This window comes from Caloenas nicobarica, chromosome 20 (genome assembly GCF_036013445.1).
Source record: "Caloenas nicobarica isolate bCalNic1 chromosome 20, bCalNic1.hap1, whole genome shotgun sequence".
NCBI classification, from domain to species: Eukaryota; Metazoa; Chordata; class Aves; order Columbiformes; family Columbidae; genus Caloenas; species Caloenas nicobarica.
The window spans coordinates 8,373,459-8,393,977 of NC_088264.1; the positions used below are offsets into that span (position 1 = coordinate 8,373,459).

Here is a 20,519-nt window from a genome sequence, read left to right on the forward strand (position 1 = left end):
TGTGTTCGGTTTTTGTTGTCATCGGAGGCTTTTTGTGTTTCTTTGGTGTGCCTCAGTGTGCTTACAGCATAAGCGTTGTAATTTGCTTCTTGAGGAACAGATGTGTTAGTTGTACCCTCAGGTATGCACATGATATTTACTTTTATTTTAGAGTCTTAAGTAACGTTGTATACATCTGAATTGTAATCTTGTTTCTTTAAATTATTAGGACATTAAAATGTTACCCTTTTCTACATTAAAAACCAATCCATAAAATACAATAGTTTAAATTATTCAAAGGTGATACAATGGGAAATAGGTTTTCTCTTGATTCAGAGAAGGCTGGATAATTGAGTGGAATTTTTATGTCTACAAAAATCAATGCCTAGATGGACTTTGGAGGAATGCCTATAAAAAGACTGGCATTTGCATTAAGTGGCATTACTGAATTTTTGACTGAGTCACAGATGGTGTTTCCAATGTCTCATTTTTGTTTTATCATCTTGCATCACCCTGTATGCTGTGTCCCAACAGGCTTAAATTATGACGTAGATACGGGGGGGTTTTTTGTATACCAAATTCACGCTTCTAAAAGAAGTGATGGCAGCAATATAGAAATCCTGAATGACACTTGGAATCTCTCTCTTATTCTCAAAATGTTAGCCCTCGGCTTGTTTAAATGCATGTTATGTTAAATATTTAGTAAAGGCAGTGAGCAATGTTTTTGTTTTCCTTGGTGGCTTGTTTGGTATTTTATTAACAAAGGGTTGTTTGTGGCAGTTGGTTTTTCTCATTTTAAACTTTGGGCTGCTGAGAGGTGGGAATGCGGGGCCTTTCCACAAGAGAAGATGTGGTGTGGTGGTGGCTTTTCAAGAGTGGAGGGATTAAGTGTTTTTTGTGATGGCATGGATGTTTTTAATTTTTAATTTAATACAAAACCTTAAAAGTGTTAACAGAGAAAGAACGGGGAATACTTCACTTTTTGAGGACTACTTATGTTGAAAAGATACATCTTTTACATCCTTGCAAGCATGGCTATTTCCTATGGTCTGATTTTTGTCATCTTGGGAAATTTTAAACCTTTAAGGATTTCACACTGGTTTCAGTTTATTCATCTTTTTCAGCTGAATTAATTGCAAGACAATATCAAAGCTCATACCCTTAAATGTGAGAGTGAGAAATGTGTTTCACACGCTTCTCTTTCTAATGAGGTGACAAAAAGACACTTCTCCATTATGCCCAGACTGAGCATCTGGGAGATCAGAGTGAGTGCTTCACCGAATATTCCTGTTAAACTGTTGAAATGTCAATTAATATTAGATAAAGCTAAATGGGCTAAAAGGAAATGGATGCACTTGTTCTCGGGGACATACCTGTGTGTTCTTCATTACATGTTGGCCTCCAGTGACATAAAGCAGCTGCAGTGTTTTCTTATTTTAAGAAGTGTGTATTGGTTACAAACTGGTAACTATTGTAGAAGAACATGAGTTTCCTCCTCCTTCTCCTGTCTCTCAGGCAAATGACACCTGGAAGTAGCAGCATCAATTCCATTTGCTCTTTAGAAAGCATATTCTGCTCTTGAGCCATCCAAGGTGAATGAAAGCCCTCTGAGAAAAATCTCGTCAAAGATTTTAGCAGTCCCGACTTCACCCTGTCCAGCACCGGGGCGCAACTTAACCATTGAACAGAAACCTTTGAGGGTACATAAAGCTTTAAGCCACGAGTACTCTCTGTGCTGGAGGGACTTTTTCTTTTTTTTTTTTTTTTTTTTTTTAGAGTAGTAATTCAAGGTTACTGTCTCAGTCAGAACATTCTGACCACAAGCATAGTCTTGAGAAAAGCGAAGGGAATGGTTTGTACCCTGTGGTTTGAGTTATACAGCAGTTAGCTCAGGAACCAAAGTGCATCATTGCTATCATCCAGTTAGTGTTATCAAGAAAACTGTCAGATGTAAATGCTTAAGAGAGCTCTGTAGCTGTTGCCATGGTAATATCGGAATGGCAACGTGGTAGTTTTCATCCATAGCCCGTGTTCAGCTAAATTCCTTTGCAGTCATTTCACTGTGTGAGAAAGGTACCATATTGTATCAGGCTAGATGTTTTTGGAGGTAACCAGGGACAAATGAAAACTGGAATTAACCCCTTCTTTGAGAATGAAATGTAAATCCTAGATACAAGTGATGTAGTTTTCTTTCCTTTTGGTTTGGCTGCGGGCTGACCGTCCTACCTGTAAAATACTCTCTGTGGAGTTCCCGACGTGCTGTTCACACCATTGCGCCATGTCTTGTAATTACTTGGGTTCAGGCAGCAATAAAAATCACGCGCTGCAATCACAAACTAAAGATTTTATTAGAAGAATGGATTTACCTCATAGATTCTTATTTTCTCTGGAAGGGAAGCAAGTGCAAACACTTATCACTTGTCATTCAGACCCTGCTTTGTGATTTGGCCTCACTTTTAATGCTCTGCCTTATCACTGAGCTTGCACTACGTTTCTGAATCTGTGTGGTGTTGATCAGCCGCTGCGTTTTTAGCCTCACTCTTGTTTTCTGACACTGGAGAGGTTTTCTAAGTGACCTGCTGTAAGAAGTTGTTCTGCACAGCCCTCCCCCTGCCCCGGACAGCCTTTGACTTCGCTCTCGCCAGGGTACTAAAGGCAAGACAACGTTCTGGGTGTTCTGCCCCGCGTGCGGCAGCGCGGCCAGGCAACGTTCTGCCCCGCGTGCGGCAGCGCGGCCAGGCAACGTTCTGCCCCGCGTGCGGCAGCGCGGCCAGGCATCGAGGCGTCGCATCGCCGGCCACCGCCTCCCACCTCCCCCTGCCCTTGGCTGGGGCTGGCGGAGCAGCTGGAGGAGGGAGGCGGCTCTGGGCGGTGGGACATGTAATCTGCGCTGATACGGCGAATGCCAGGTCTGTTAGGTGGCATCTGCGCGCTGAATTTGTCGTGGGCAGCAAGGGTGAGGCTGCAGGGCAGCCAAACCGCGTGCTGTTCTGGAACAAAGTCTGACACAAAAAGGAAGATAGTGCTCTTACAACTTGATAGGTGCAGTTATCATAGAGCAGTTAAGTAATCGTCCAATATTTATTTGTGTTATTTTACAGCACAAGATAAGGATTGAGAAATGAGTTTTTAAAATGAAAAGATATCTGAACAACTACTGATGCTTTTGCAAATTGGTTATGAGCCTGTTCTTGCTAATAGCACAAATGTAAGAAGTAGTAGCTTCTGTATTAGCATCTTCCATCTCCCTTACATCTTCTGCTAGGAAGTTTTCACATGTTGAAATGAGTATTCATTCAAGAGATGAAAATTTTCTTGCACTGTGGGATTATGTAGGTATTTTAGGTTGAAGTATGACTGAGGATTGTGTTAACATATCAGGAAAATTAGCAGAGATGGGGGGGGAGCAGTCTAAGAGAATGGCTTCTAGGTGCTTCCCTCCCCTCCAGTGCCTGATTTAGCATGGATTTTGAGGTAGGTAATGCAAGTCTTAACATGCGTATTCTGAAAACATTTTGTAAATATGGGCTGACACATTTTATAAAACTGCATTGCAAAGAAAAGCAAATTTTAGCCTTCTACAACAGTAATTTAACCTGAAAGTGTCAGCCTGCCTTATCTCTTCTAGATCACTGCCATCCTAGAATTTTAAATTTATAGGACATAAAAATAATTTATAACATTGAAGTGAAGATCTTCATGGACCCTGAATTTTCTCTCAGACCAACTGCTGAGTCTTGGAAGTACCTTTATCTGTGATTGTTCTAGTCTGGAGGAAAAAAAACCAAAACAAAACAAAAAACATTGTGAACTTTACCCATGAGAAATCTGTCCATGTCTGGGGATAGGATCAGTTGTATTACACCAAAACCTGTAGTTCTGCATTTTCCGTGCTCAAATCTATTGATATGTGATCTGCAAATAAGCCACATCACTGATTTTAATGGGAGATGTGAAAGGAAAAGTTCTGTTGTTGGTGAATTACAATTTTTTGTGGAACTTCATTTTGGTCATCTAGTATCAATCTGTGTATTTTATTTAGTTGAAAGTTAAATAGGGAAAAATTATGGAATTCTAATGTCTGATTTTTGTTACCATGCTTCACTTTCATAAGGTTTTTTTTTAATTTGCCATAATGGTGGGACTGATGATGTTGCAATTTTTTGTCTATAATATGTTTTGAGACATTGACTTTTTGAATTTTTTTTCAACCTGAAGCAGACAGACAATTAAAAACATTTAAAGCAAATATTATACAAACTTCTATACCTCAGTGAGTTAACTAGTTATATCCTTTTTTATTTTTTTACTGCATTGCAGACATGTTAGACTTCTAGATATAAGCTCGTGTCCTATTGGTAATGAAGATGCTTTTTTTTTTTGTCTTGCTCTATGGGGAAAGGAATTGAGAGAACTTGTCAAATATTTTAATGATATAAATAATTATTGCACTATTTTTAACAGTAGCTGTTTTTATATTCTAGCAGAGCAAGCAAATAGCTTAAACACAAGCTAGAAAACAGTAAAAACATTCAGAGAATGGAATGCAGATCTTTCACTGTGTAATTGCATATTTCCCCATACAAGCTGTCCCTCCTGCTTCTGAAAGCTTTATAATGAATTGTGCAAGAAAACAGTACTTGGATACAAACGTTTTCAGTAGCCTTTGGCTGTCTTGGTAATGATTCAAATATACCTGTGGAGTAGTTTCAACATATACCCAAGCATTAATACAAATCTTAAAGAATTATGTTGGACCCTTCAAAGGGCATTAAAAATGGCTTTTTATTCAACATCTTATACTCGTCATTAGGGTTTTAACTAGCAAGAAGTTTGATATACTGAACTCATAGGCATCGTACCATGATTCTGCCAAGCTTGAGCAGATCAACATCATGCATGAGCTCCAAAGTGGAGCACCCGAGAGGTTGTTTGGCTGCCAAACTTTATGATTCAAGTGCCAAACTATTTAAGGTTTAGTTATTAACCTCTTGGACTATACCCAGAAGCCAGTAACAGCATTCTGAACTAGCCAGAGCTGGTAAAATCCAAGCGGAGTACATGGCAGTGTAGCTGGAAAGGAAAGCGCTGGGGGCTGGAACAGCGTTGGGTCCCCTCCGGGAGGATGGACTCTGTTCTTGGCCAGCATCGCCTGGGGAGAGGCCACTTACAGCATGGTACGTCTTCCAGAACCAAATACCCTTGAGTAGCAGGTGACTTTCAACACTCTGTCTGGTTGTCTAAAACTTGCTCTATTATGTAAAGCTTGCAGATAGTTAACTGAAGCCAGATGGCTTTCAGCTGGGCTATTAACTGTGGCCCGCGTTAGCTGGAAGGAAGCAGGCAGAGCGAGTATGAAGCAAACTACAAATGGATGTTGAAAGAACACTCCCAAAGACTTTTTCTAATGCAACTTGCATCTCTGTGTTTTGTGAATGCCAATAGTTATCACCAAAACTAAGTGGATGCACTTTGATTCTAGTTGGAGAACTCTCTTCTGCAGAGAGTTACCATTTTTACAGATTTACTTGCCCCAGAAATGGTCAGTTCTGTGATTTTTAGTTATCTTAGAAATGCACAAATGTATAATTATTATACCTCAAACACAGCAGGTGATAAAATTTAGTGGAGGATCACCAAAAAAATGATGATGAGCAAATTCCCAGAACCATCTTCAGTAAGAGCTCCTCAAAGTTGTTAAGAGGGCTGGTCCAGTGCAATACAGGGTGTTCGTGTAAGTTCCTGCTGCTGAGAGTGCTCGGTAATGTGATTTGTGTTTTCATTACAAAGAAAAAGAACCTGCTGTAATCTCTGTATTGTGCACGGTATGAAAACTAGGCTTTAAGAACTAGGGCACACTAGAAAAGCTAGAAACTTATTTCTTTCTGAGCAGCTTTCCCATAAAAAGTGAAGTCTGAAGACCATAAATATAATCAATTTTATTAAATAATAAAAGTACATCAAATATTTTTATTTTATCTAATTAAAAAGTCCCAGTCAAACAGAAAACTAATCACAGTTCCATCATTTACTGCTAAATCAGAGGTGGGTATTGCTTACCCTGGCAGAGTGACAAGCAGTAATAACCTGAATCTGATACAACTCTGCTGTAACTCTGTTGGAAAATAAGCTTTAAAGTTCTGTTTGTTAGAAAACTGGAAACCTGTAAATAGATTTAACCTACTTCTCACAATTTATTTTCAGTGGTACATGTTGTGACTTTAATTTTAAAAATTGCTTAGATTTTGTTCTCACCCTTATTGCTGTCTGGAACTCTCAATCTGATTATGACCTAGTCTTCCCCACTTACAGAGTAAGGTGTGCGGCTTAATTTTCTCTAGCAGACCTATTTTCACTTGACTGATCCTTTTTTTTTTTTGGCAGGCAGGAAAGAGCAAAATCAATAAAGATTTGGTTGGTTTTCTCCGTCTTTCCACAAAATGGGAAATTTTCGAGACTACAGTGAAAGACTTGAAGTTCCATTTTTCATTTCTGATCAGCCTTTGAGTTACCTCGAAGTTATGTAAGGAAATTAATAGCAGATTCAATGAATTTGCCTGAAGGTGCCAAGGTGAATGTTACTTGACACCAGATTTGACTTCCAGAGAATTCAGAAACTTTTAGTCAGCTCCTTGAGAAGAATCCAGTTGAATCTAGAACCCCACTTGCCTTTCTGCAGGTGATGTGCAAAGCAGCAGTCTTCTGAACTTTGAGTTCATATATCCCTCCTTCCTAACCAAAGCAAGCAACTGTCCCCAAACTGGACCTACTTGAAGAGAGTACTTTCTTAGTGTTTTAGAATTCATTGGTACTGTCTTACTGAATTGGACATGTGACATTGCGAAGTGTGTTGTACATTAAAGAAGTGTGTAATAATTCAAATGTGGTATTTGAAGGTAAAACTGATCTGCCCATGGTGCATTTTCTTTAGTTTCTTATTTTTCATTTTATAGCAACTGTACATAACAAGAAATCATTACATTGAAGAGAACTAGAGCTATGGATGCATTTTTAAAAATAAAATTTTAGTGTGGAAAATATGCTCAATTATATTTTATTGGCACATAAATCAGCAATTGTACCACCAAGGTGTGCATGCTTATTATTGCACATTAACACAAAAATCCTGATATACCATCTTCTTTTTTCCTCAAATTTGCTGGGAAAAACCTTTTGGTTATAGTTTCATAATATTAGTGTTATCAAGAACTATACTTTTCTTTAACTTAAAAAAATAATTTTCAGACTGCACTATGTGATGGGGCTCAACTAAAGGCTGTCCCATTAAGCTCATCCATTTTCACTGTACATGCTCAGCGGTATTTACAAATTGCACATGGGGTACATGAGACCCAGGGAGCGTCGTCCTTCAGTGCAGTTTCCGATGGCGATACCTGCCTGCTTTTTCTTTCGCTGCATTGGCACAGGCGTTGTGCTTATTTTGTTGTAAGTGGTTCCAGTATTTGATCAGTTCACTAGGTTGGAACTGATGGGAGGTAATTAGGTGGCTATATTTACAGCTGGAGTAAGAAACTCGCCAGTGGTTGAAGACAAACTCATTGGGTGGAGGCATAGGGTCAATTCGCAGCTTGGCAAGGCAGATCCCCACATATACATCCTCCAAATGTAAACGTCTGATGCTTAAGGAGACCTTAAAGATTTTTTCTGCTAAGTCTCCAGAAAAAACATAACCAGTGCCAGAGCAGAATACAGGATAACGTTCACTTGGATACAAGTCAGGTGGCATATACCACTTACTATCCTTGTTCCTATTGGGTGCATAACCTCTCATTAAATAACCTGTGAAATACTTGTGCCTTGGAGGAAGTTCTGGTTTCAGAAGCTTGTGTATTAAATAGTCAGTATTGACAAACATATCACTGTCAGTTTTCATAACGTATGGAACATTTGGACAGTAAGATGCAACCCAGTTCATTCCCATCAGAGTTTTAATGGTTAAATTATAATAGGTGTCTAAGTATTCTTGTTGAATGATGTCGTGGTACTGTCTGCTTTCCTCTAGTATGGTATGCTGGAGGTATCCATTTATCTTGATGCTTAACCCCAGCAAAAAAATACGAACAATTTGGATGCCAGGTGTCAGGCTTTCGTTACCCCAGGTCTGTCGAATAGCTTGTCTGGCTTCCACCTGGCCCGGCTCTGCAGCTATGAGCAGTATTAGAAAAGGGGTCTTCTCCTGGCACTTCTCAGGCTCGTTGATGATGTATTTGAAATGATATGATGTTGGATGCCCGGTGCCTTTCTCGCTGTAAATACTTCCATTGGCACTGAGTGTGTTTTCCAGACCAGTTACTCCTTGTGGCGCGAGATCTGTGTTGTTGGAGTTGGTGCCGGTTGGAGGCCGGAGCGTCTGAGGTACGGCGTCTTTCCACGCGTTCCTTAGAGAGCTGTGGTTTGTCTCGCTTTTTGTAGATCGAAATCCTCGTATAGTGTAAGTCATGGGATTTTCTTTGAACCCAGCCCTGCCTGGCAGCCAGTCGTGATGATTAAAGAACAGAAACGTAGCAAAAAGAAATACGAGAGAGATCAGGCCAATGAGATGGGTGCGAAACAGAGACCTTTTGGTATTCCAGGTCATCTTTGCAAAGCAGCAGTGTCGTCTTCTCCACTGAAGCATGTTGTAAGAATCCAATGGTGGGATATGAGGCGATGGCCGAGCAAAATGCCTTTCCAATTGTTTTTTAATCCGCTGCTATTCTTTGGTATTCATTTTCTTTTATTCATGTTGAATAATCGTCTGCAAATGGATCACTCTGCAAAGATGTAGAAAAAGGAAATCAGAAATCTTTAATTTTGCACACTCATAATATAAAAGGTTACAATGAGGATCTAGATATAAACTTAAAATTGAGTTCATTTTTTTTTTAAATAAACCAGCCCATGTTAATATAAACAAGGTTTGATTTATGCTAAAAGCCAACCTTGTTTTATGATTAAAGTTTATATGATTTGTTAGCTTTTAAAAATGCTTTTTTCATGCTAAATGTTTTGACAGACATGCTGGGTACCAAAGATAAAAAGGCAAAAAATATTGATCATGTTAGCAAAACAAGCATGAAGTAGATGTAAATAGCCTCAGGTGTACTGACTGTGAAATCCTTGTAGAGTGTTTGAGAAGGACTGAATGAAGAGGCCTTGATACCAGATGGAAGGTTTATTGGCATTAATTAAAATTGATTTGACATGCAGGGCTAGTACAGCTCACAGTTTAAAAACCCTTTTTGCAAAATGGTCGTGTATTGGTGGTGGGACAGACGGCGCAAGGTTGATTATGGCAGAGTTGTGTTAGTCACAGTGCACAGCTTGGCGTCTTTCCACCGGCCCCGGCTGCGTTCAGAAAGTCAATGAGAAGATGCACCTGTCAAAATTAATTTTCAGGGTCCAGTAACCTCACTGCACAGCCCTCAGATGGTAACGCAGGATAACGTTTTCAGGCACCTTTCAGGCACCTTTAACCTTCTACTCTACAATGAAGAAAAATATTGAATGGAACACTTGGCTGTTGTGCCAGGCTCATACGCAGCTGAATTAAAATTAAGCCGTTGATTTTTAGTAGGCAGAGAAATTTACATATTAACTGGAAGTAAAATTGCACAGCACTAACTTAGTTTCTGGCAAACTATCTGATGAACGTGATTTTTGCGTTTTTCTCTATAAATGTATATATAACTGCTACAGTTCTGGTATCACGCAGAAATTTTAAGTGTTGCTACTGGCAGCCGTAATGGTAGGAAAAAATGCCAAAGTAGTCTGTGCTTCATTTTCTCTTCAATTTTTTCATATTCAAGAGCAGAGTCAATATGGCAGCTTCATGATGCTGCATATTAAAAGCTGATCACATCGTCTCATAAATGAACCTTTCACTGCACAGTAGCAATTCGTTTGTGATTTTCAATTTGCTCTAATTTATTTCTGGGCCCTAGGGTTTTGTATAGGAAAAAAGATGACAGTTGAACAAGAGTCCATAGAAAATGCTATTTCTAATATAAATGTATAATTTATTAATTGCTTTGCTATCTCCTAAACCAAGTATTTGGATTAATTTGTGCATTTAAAAACTAAGTGACATATTATATGAGAATTTACAGTGTTTACATTGTAAGGAAGTAATTTAAGATGAGATGGCAGTTGAATAATATATCATTAAATTGTACGTGTGTGACTTAACATTCAATCTACCTAGTTCATGGAAGCGAAAATTCGTATTTCAGAAGGCTAGGGAGAGATGTATAAGTAAGCTTTTTTTTTTTAATTACTGTATGTCACTTTGTCTGTAAACAAAATAAGGTGTATGAAGAAGACGCTTCATTCACAAGATTGGGAAGCGAGGGGGTTGCAATGTCGCTCCGCGGTGGAGTTGTGTCTCTTGCAAACCTCCACTAGGAGGAGCGCGGAAAGTGGGATTTTAACGCAGCTTTGTGACCCTGTGAACGGCTCTGGAAAGGCGACACTGCTCCTCGATTCTCTTTCTGAAATAGCAAAATATTTACTTAGTGGTCTGTTAAGCTCTTTCCTGTCTTTGTGCTGGTACGCAGCATTCAGTAACTTGATTTTCAAGCGCACTGAAAGTATTTTTTTTTTTTTAACTGCTTGGGACTGATGCCACTTACCAGAGGCCGAGCTACCTTTCTAACAATTCTTTTCCAGTCTACAGCTGTTAAACATGTGTGTCTAAAGTATGTAGCATGAGAATTAACCTGAAATTCCACACTGTTCTTTTTGTGCTGCTTTACCTCAGACATTACCCTTATGTAAAAGAAAATAAGCCCCAAACGTAGAAGTCTTATGTTTATCTGACCATTTGTACCTGCTTTTGCGTGCTTAGAAAACAAAAGCCTGCCCTCAAAGATAATATTATTTTAGTTTCTCTGCAGTGTGCAGTGAGTTTGAAATGAAGAGTCAGCTATTTGGGAAAAATATCTCTGCATAAGCAAACATAATTGTCACTTCAAGGGGTACTCTGGATCTAAGGGAAATTAATTGTTCGATACCAGTTTGGAAGGCAACAGTGGGAATATTTGATTAATTATCACTCCACTGCATGCCTGTGCAGTTTAGGAAGAAAGTCAAAACCAGAATTTCCTGAATGTGGAGAAGCAAGTAGAATTCTGATTGATTTTGTCAGACTAATTGTCCCACTTGTAAAACTGCAGTCATTAGGTGCAGATACTTCAGCAAATCTGCGCTGCGCTACTACTGTGTGTTTAGTTTTTAATTGAGATAGTGTTTTGTTGTGCACCTACTTGCATATGGCAATGGGCGAAAGTGAGAATCTTTAAGTTATGTAAATATTTGTGTAAACTGAAGACTGTTTTCAGGTGTCGTGTTTCCATGATGCACTAGTGAAGTGTCCCAGAAAAGGCAGTTGTAATGGCTTAAACGTGGTGGGGTTTTTTTGTTTGGGTTTTTTGGGTTTTGTTTAGGCTGCATGCTCACATTGTGCACGTTAAAATAAGTTTTACAGTGAGAGATGGAACTACAATCAAAAGAAATATAAAGAGTCATTTCTCACTTACATACTTCCTTGATTTTTCAAGGTGGGAGTTTCCTTTTTGCCCTTTAAAAAGGCATTGTATTTACAGAGGAAGGACCCACATCTATTTCTCAGCTTCATAAAACTATTGACTGAAAAAAACCCAAATAGCTTTGTATCATTTTCTTTCTAATTCAGGTGCAAAGCATTTCAAAATATACAATGGGTATTAAGTATTTGAAATAGAGCAATAGTAATTGCACCTTTAAAAACTACTACGTGCTAGGATGCATTGTTTAAAAATAATGGAAACAGCTGTCAACATATATTGAAGCCATTATCAAATAGTATCATAAAAATATTATTTTCTCTCACTTTAATTAGGGATAAAGCATAACCAGTTTTGCCCAAATATTTAAAATTTCATTTCACAGGAAGCTTATGAAGAGGCATCAACCATTGGCAGTAGATAAGAAACCCCAAGTATAGCAAAAGGGGTCTGTACAATCACCATGTCCTCTGGAAGTCTGTTGTTGCATGTAATTCTGCAGCTTGAAGACATGATTTATGGTAGTTCTACTTCATTTTTGGCACTTGACTGTGCAGTCACTGATGCATTATCAAACGCCAAATATATAAACTGAGAATGCCACTTGAATTTTTATTTGTGGTCTGTGCTCTGCTGGTGTTTCAATTCCTTGTACTTTCAGTTCTGCTCTATAATTACGGCTTTGCAAATTGAAGCATTTGACTTCCTATTCACACGTCCTGGATTTTCATATTTTGATTAGCTGTGTGGGCAAACTCCTTAATTAGAGGGAAGAGTTCAAAAGGCAGCCTGAGTGGGTATTCTGATAAACAGCAGCAGCAGTTGCATATTAGGCCTCACATAGTGTGCCCGAGTTCACTTACAAACTGCATTAATCTTTTGCACAAAACAGCATTCGGGAGGAGCTTTGGTGTGCAGGTTTTTAAGTGTCAGATACGGAAGTCACCCCGGTAGCTGGGCAAGCTTCTCTCGGAGCGTTGCCTGAGGGTACATTTTGTGTGTGTGTTTTAAAAGTTCTGGAAAGTGACTTTACCTTCTAAATGTCTTACAATTGATCTGAGACTGGGGACTGTTGTATACTGCATCCTTAGGTATGTCAGCTCTTCGCAGTTGCAGTTGCTTTATTGCGTGTTAGCATTGCCTTGGGCAAAGAAAGCACATTTATATTGGCATTAAATGATTTATTACGGCTTATTGGTAGATTCTGCAGAGAAGCACTTTCTTTCTCTGGTGTATTAAATTGCTGTAGATTTAGGTCTTATATTTGTATTGCAAATATTCATCTGGTTTGTTTGCTACTAGTGGTGAAGCATTTAAATTTCAACAACGAATAGAAATGGATGGCAATAAGATGGAATGTCATATTACAATCCAAGTTAAACAGTCAGTGTTTTCCTATTAAACAGAAATTGTAATGATGGGGTGAATTAAGTTACATGCTCACCATTTTGAGCATACAGGGTTTGAAGGTTTCCTTTTGGGATGTCAGGGGAGCCTGATGTTACTTGTAAGATGTGGTGCCTGATTGCACTGCTGATGGCTTAAATCATGGCCAATCTTTTGCATGCTCCCACTTTATGCTTGGCTTATATTAGCCTGATGACATTTTTTGCTTGTGTTTTTGGGAGAAAAAAGCAAGTGAGAAAAGGTCTGAAGGTACTTTTAAGATAATGTAATTTGACCGTGTGGTCTGTTTTGATGGGTCAGTGCCCTCAGTGTGTCACATCATGGACATTTTACCAGTGCTTTAAGATTAATTCAGATAAGGATTAATTCTGACCTAGTTTGAGAGGATTTCTAACTGTTTTTTCTCTCTTGGAGGGGTTTGAGATTTTAATTTCTCTGTTCAAAGCAATCATTACAGTGGCTACATTATCCCTTTAATCCCTCCTCTCTAGCCACAGCAACCCTGTGCAGACGGTGAGCAATGCGTTTAGTAAGTGTAAGGTAGGGACGTGGTGCTGTGGGAGAGGAAAAACCCGCTAGAATTCTTTCTCTCTGCTCAGAGACATGTTATCTCGGGGCTCTGCAAATTAGGAGCGATCGTTATCTGTAATGGCTGAGAAGGTAACAGACAAGCAAATGAATATCACACACAAGGATTTGACATACCTTCCCCGGTCAGGCCATTGATGGTGCGAGGATTATACCCACAGAAAATAGTTTTGGCACGCCATCACTTCAGCAAAAAAGATGCTATCGAACATGCGCACATCCCCCAGCAGTCTGCTGCCCGCGATTGCTTTTCACAGTATGCAATCTGTCCATCTGTCTGCTCGTTGCTGTGTTACCTTCCTTGCTCATAAGTGTCGTCCTTGGCTTGGGGCTTTTTGTTCATCCTTCAAACAAAAGGGCAGTAGTTCTCATTTCTGTTCCGATCGGGGCTGTCTGGCATTCAGGGCCGATGTACTGGAGCTTTCACATCTGGTGTTTCCCTTGCCGGACAATGCAGCGCTGTGTTCTCGTCCCCTCAGTATCCATATTTCTAACGGTAGCGGGAGCAGGCAGTGCTAGCGCGTAGTGCTTCACTTGCCTTCGGTAATAGGATTTCCCTCTATTCCTTCCTTCATTGTTGCTAGGCAGTAATAGAAAAGGGTTCGAGCTGTTTTAACCGAGGATTCTGGTCTGTAAAATCCATTCTGTAGTTCTTCAGCTGCTGCACAGGCAGGCAGCAGTTTAAATGTGGGCTTTGACAGATGCTGTCTTCTCACAGAGCAGAACTGAACGTCACTGCTTGGCTGAACCCACGTGATTGTGTGCATTCATTTTGGCTAAAACCGAAGGCAGCCAGAAAGCTTCACAGGCTCTTGCTCCTATTTGATAAATGAAACTTACTCAGTTCAAGCACAATGATAGGTGAATAGTATAAAAACTGTATGATTATTAAATGAATGATTGAGGGGTTTTTCAAATTGTTTTCACTTTTCCTTGACGCCGTAACTTACGATTCTTTAGGGGATTTTTTTTAATGCTAGGCGTTCTATTCCCGTATTCCAAAAGCTGTTCTGCAGTGCAAAGGAATTATAAGCATTTAATACCGAGGCTTGATTTAACCCATTTGGCTCTCTTTGAGTAAAAATCTTTTGTCCCTTCATGCCAAAGAAAAAACAAAAATCTCTCTCTTTGCTCATACATCCTTTACACGTCTACTCTGTAAAAGCTGCTTTTTGTAATCTTAGGTGAGTCAATTAAGCTGGACGACACTAATGTATCAGTGCATGCTGTTAAGCTGCCTTTCTGCTGTTAATGGCTTTCTTCCTTGGTAAAGGTCGAAGTCTGGTATTGCAGAACTGGGGGCACTTTATTTCTATTATTGATGGATCTAAAATGTCTTTTGCCTGTTACAGACATACTGTATATTACAGAATTTGTCTTTCTGGTCCTAATGAAACTTGTGCTCCTTTCATTTCTGTCCTTTCAATGACTGACCCTTCTGTGCTGAGGCATCTTAGTATCTTTAGTGTGTGTTATATCACAACAGATAGTGCAGAAAATAGGAAGGTACCAGCATATTTACCCAAGTATTTATTAGTCACTGTGTTTGTCCACTCTATTTTGAAAAGTTAACGACTAGCTCTTTAGACTGTTGCTTTTCTTTTTACCCAAAGGGTAAAGAAAATCTATTTGCTCTATCATATGGTATCTGTGATTAGTAGGATTTGGGGGTAGGTATGTCCTTTACTGGCAAATAAGGCAGTCAGTGTGTTTTATTAATCCAGATGCATGTTCTGATGATTTACTAGACACCTAACCAGATTTATGTCCTCCTGTCTAAATCAGCTGTGTACACTAACTTTCTCTGTTAGTCTAGCTTTGGTTTTAATGTATGCATTTCCTATCCTAATGAAAATTTCTACAAATCCTGTGATCCTATTTGAGAATGTTTAAGGAGCATGAGCATGTTCCCAAACTATTACTTATGAGTACAACATGGATATCATTAAAGACTTGTATCTCCTCCACTCTAAAAAAAATCTGCATTTACATAATAGAGGGGGGATCAGTGGGGCCATGGGGTGAGAGAGGAGAGACCTGTGTCCAGCACCGCTCACTCTTCTGGGACGTTCACGAAGAGTTGAGAACGAAAGGTTGTGTGTGCGCTCAGTCTACTGAGTTTTCCACCTCAACACATAAAGCTTTTGTATCCTTATCCTTTATAATATACATACAGGAACAGATTATTATATACAAAAATTATTATATACAAATATGTGACAGAGTTTGCCTAGGAGTACTGCCAATTTTCTGCATTCTGGGCTACAAGTAGGAAATCAAGTGAGATATTCATGTAGCTGATTTACCTGGGTTGATTTACGTAGAAGCAAGTAATGTTTTTTCAAACACCAGCATGTGAATATGCTTCTGATTTTTGAATTTTCAGATAAGACACATAGCATTGTATTCAGAAACAAGTCTATATTTTAACAGAGTAGTTACTAAAATCCGTAGTTGTTTCCACTTTATTTAGTACTGCTTCACTATACCTGAAGTGTATCTCCAAAGGTTTGTGAGGTGTATGTGGTTTATGTTTTATAGTGGGCAGAGCTGTTTTATTTTTCTGTAAATGCTCATTAGTAAGTATTAAGGTACAAAAATCCCAAGAGCCACTTTTTCTGAATAGGTTCTGTTTTAAAGTCGATTTAGAAGGGAACAGACATCAGCTTTGGCTGTTACATGACCGTGTGTGTAGCTTGGAAAGTTCAGGCAGAGCTGTTGCATGTTGGTGATACGTGTAAAATTTGTCATCTTGCCCTGTGAACAAATTGAATATTGAATTCTTAGTGAACGACTTATTTTGTTCACTTGTTCGCTTTTAAAGGATGAGCAGGTCGTTATACAGAAAAGTGAGGAAAAGCTTTGATTTTTTTTCTATTACTTTCTATCTGGGTGTCACTGTAGCTTATGAGAGTCAAAGTTTCAGGAAGAAATTGCTTTTCTTTTACAGCACTTTGTTCTTTACTACTTCCATATGATGCTGTATGTTTCTGGGTATTTTAGGAGGGCAGAGCTTGCTTTGTACTGGAAATAGGACCTGAAGGTTTGAGCAATCTTGCCGGGCTGGAGGTTGGAATGGGCGTTATTTCAGCTAAATCTCACCGTGAAGGGTCAGTGGACTGCTTGTTCTTGATCCAAGGAGTAGTATGTTCTGTAATGTTACTATGGTTACATCTTAAATTAGAAGCTGCAATGTTAGTGTTTGAAATACTGCCATCTATTAAGACTAAGGAGTAACTCCGATGTGAAGATGGGCAGCGCGTGTGCAAAGAACAGCACAGAGTTACCGTGACCAGTGCAAGCTTGACTGCTCCGTGAGCCCTGCAGAGCTAGAGGCAGATGGCAGGAGTAAGAAAAGATGTCCACTTGGAATAACCTGTGCACCTGACAGCTGTGAACTGCGGAAGAGGTACTTAGGCATAACAAAGGTGTGTAAGTTTGGAATAGTTTCTTCAAAAAACTTACCCTCTAAAAATGACAGGTAGGAAGTTTATCAGTAGAATCTTGTCCAACTGGCTTTAAAATAAATCAGACCCTAAGGTCGAGCCATTAAATGAAGTTCTCTCTTGACAACATTATCAGAAGTTTCTCAAATCGATTTAGAATGGTTGCAGTATTCAGGTGTGTGCTGCTTGGTAATTTTCTGCCTGGCAGCCATGAGCCAAATGACACTAAACTAGATCTGCACATCATAGCTGACCTGTCAACTGCATGTTCCCACGTGGGCCATACTTTCTGGATACTCCACAAGTAGTTGGCAAAGGTTATTCCATTTTATCACACTAAAATGTAGTATTATTTCAGCTGTAATGTGTCAAAAACCTTTCTAGTTCAAGGGTTCAAAATGATTGGTGGCAACATTCTCAAGGTTGGTTATTTTTGCTTTTAAATTTTCTTCTGGAAATGTATTAATAGAGAATGTCATAAATGCCTAGCTTTAACCTTCTGTGTTAAGAATTATTATGTATATGGCATGTTTTTAACTGAATGAAAAAAATAGCAAGCTAGAAATGACCACAACTGTCAGTATTGCCTTATTTTCCTTAGCAGGTTTTCACCAATGCTTGGCTAGCTGAGAAACCCAGCTTACACTTGCTACATTTTCTTATAAATGGTCACACCCAAGCTATAAACTTAGTTATTTCATTAATCTTTGAATGTCTTAAACTTGAAACAGAAATATGGCAATATAGATCAATCTGAAATGGTGACAGAGCACTAGATAAAGGCTTCTAGTTGTGAAACGTGTAGTTTTGTTTGCTAACAAGTAGTTGATAGTTGTTGTATCATTCAATAAGGAATATAAGCACATCCCTAACTTTGTGAAGTTGTGAGAGAGAGAGAAAAGACCAAGTGATTTCCTCAAGTCAGGAGGGTGCTGCGTATTCCATCTGCCTTAGGAAACATTTCCAGGGCATGTTTCATAATTCTAAAGCTTGTGGGTTTTTATTAAGCAAACTGACGTTCTAGCTGTCCAAGTGGAATTCAGTGCGTTCCCTTATCGCAGCCTTCTGTGAGTAACACAGCTTCGGAGGGCTTCCAAATTCACCTGAAAAGCCAAAATACAAAATGGTTTCCATCTACTATTTCTGTTCTGGTTTTGTGTGTTATGCAAATTTGGCATATTGGACTAATGTCCAGACGCATTTCTTTCTTTAAGAACGCGTTGTTTGCTTTATCACGTCTTCTTTCCTTTCTGTATTCGGATTTTTCATGTCTTCCCCCAGGCTTTGCATCCAATTATTGCTGATCTCAAGTGCTAAATGCAGATTTTTTTTTTTTTTTTTTTTCCCCAGGGGATAGACAACATAATTTCATTTGTATTGTATTTGGTTGTAGGGTTCTCTCCTGATGAACTGACAGTCCAGTGCCAGCACTAATATTTTCTGCCTGTCACAAATGTTGCTTTTGCATTCTGAAAAGAGCGTGGACTTTATGAAGCTTTGATTCAGCACAGCAGGGGAGGGCAGGACAAACAGCAGAAGTATCGAACCTTCACAGGTGGTTTAAAGAACAATTGTGGAAAATAGACTTCTGTGTTTTGTGGGGTTTGTTTTCTTTTGTGGTGTTTTTTTTTTTCTTTTTTTACCCCTTAGCTTATGACTTGTTTCGTTCTACCTGCCTGCACTTTATTATCAAGCTACCCCTAACATCCACCCTCACACCCCCAGCATGAGAATTGGAAATGAAAACTTAAATGCTTACAGAAAGTGAGACTTTGGGGAAGAACTGATACTACATAGCAAATCTCTTAAAGCAGGAAGATGCCATCCTGTGGGAGCTCATAGGCCACCAGCTCTTCTGCCTAAGGAGCGGAATGTGTTGTTCCAGCTGTTCCCACCTGTCCAGCCCTTGTTCTCTGCCCGGTTCCTTCCTGCAACAGGCTCAGAAAGACCTTTTTCCCCTTAGGCTCTATTTGGGGCATCCAGCATTTCTTTCCCAATAATTTGAGGAGTCTTTGTCCCTCGGGTTCATCACCAGGATGCAGACCTGCCCAGGACTCTTTCTTGGACTGCTGCATGAGCTGGGCAGGATTAGAGGGGGGTGGTCAGTAGGTCAGAGAGGTTCTCCTGCCCCTCTGCTCTGCCCTGGGGAGACCTCATCTGGAATATTGTGTCCAGTTCTGGGCCCCTCAGCTCAAGGACAGGGAACTGCTGGAGAGAGGGCAGCGCAGCCACGAAGATGCTGCAGGGAGTGGAGCATCTCCCGGGTGAGGAAAGGCTGAGGAGCTGGGGATCTGAGCTGGAGAAGAGGAGACTGAGGGGTGACTCATTCATGGGGATCAATATGGAAAGGGGCAGTGTCAGGAGGATGGAGCCAGGCTCTTCTGGGTGACAACCAGTGACAGGACAAGGGGCAATGGCTGCAAACTGGAACACAGGAGGTTCCACTTAAACATGAGAAGAAACTTCTTCCCAGTGAGGGTGCCAGAGCCTGGCCCAGGCTGCCCCGGGGGGTTGTGGAGTCTCCTTCTCTGCAGATATTCCAACCCGCCTGGACGCCTTCTGTGTAACCTCATCTGGGTGTTCCTGCTCCAGTGGGGGATTGCACTGGATGAGCTTCCGAGGTCCCTTCCAGTCCCTGACATTCTGGGATTCTGTGATATAGAGATTTTTTTTTTTTTCTTGGTGAGACTGTTAAGAGATTAGTAGCTCCAAGTGTTCGTCTACTTGCTAAATTTTTCCCCTATGTATGTGGTTTGTATGTGAATATGGAGGCATTTTGTCAGCCTGGAATTCCTAGTTTTGAAGTTGAAATTGGTGGCACAGGTCTGCAGTTGATGTTAAATAATGTGAAATTGAAGAACTGGGCTTTCAGAGCTGTCGGAATTTAACGTGTCTTGGGGTTGAGACCTGTATTGACTCTTTCCATCTGTCACATTTCCTCGATAGCTTTAGTACATTAATTCCAACAGCTCTATCCTGTAGGTATCCTCATTTACAGCTAATTGTGTGGGACACGCAGGGTTTACAGCAGAAATAACAAAGCTTTAGCAAGTGTCTTAAATGCCTGAAGCATTTTCTTCAAGCACAGATGCTTGAACTAGGAAAACAGCAAAATCTGTGGGCGCAATCCTTTCTCCAGCGATCCAAGAGGTTCTATCCCTGTAATAAATTTAAGCAACATTTTTTCATGTCCAATGGAAAATGTGGATCATAAAATGGAGAATAAGACCCCTTTTAAGATCAGTTTCCTGCCCCCCTTTCCTTGACATGTGGGAGGAACTCGAATTATTCCAAACGCCCTGCCCACCGCCTAGTTTGATAGAACTACTTCAGCTGCTTTCACGTATCCGTGTGTTTCCCAGTGTTGTGCCATGTTAATGGTTCCCTCAACCTGAAGTAGTTTCCAGTCAGTGTGTATTAATGAACAGCTGGTTTTAGTATGTGCTGAGTTTTATAATGTAGTGTGCTTAATATCATTGAACTGATTACCAGTTATTTCAAAATTAATTCTGTTGTGTGGCAAAAAATCCTTTGGAGGTAAATATGCCTTTGTATT

General features: G+C 39.8%; 2 protein-coding genes across 2 annotated transcripts in view; one reads left to right on the forward strand and one right to left on the reverse strand.

Moving 5' to 3' along the window:
• The window catches only part of CDC73 (cell division cycle 73), a 95,095-nt gene that overhangs the window by 45,831 nt on the left and 28,745 nt on the right, over positions 1-20,519 (forward strand). The window lies entirely within an intron of this gene.
• B3GALT2 (beta-1,3-galactosyltransferase 2) lies at positions 7,349-8,617 on the reverse strand. Its single transcript, XM_065649122.1, has one exon. The coding sequence runs from the start codon at positions 8,615-8,617 to the stop codon at positions 7,349-7,351; it is 1,269 nt and encodes a 422-aa protein (XP_065505194.1).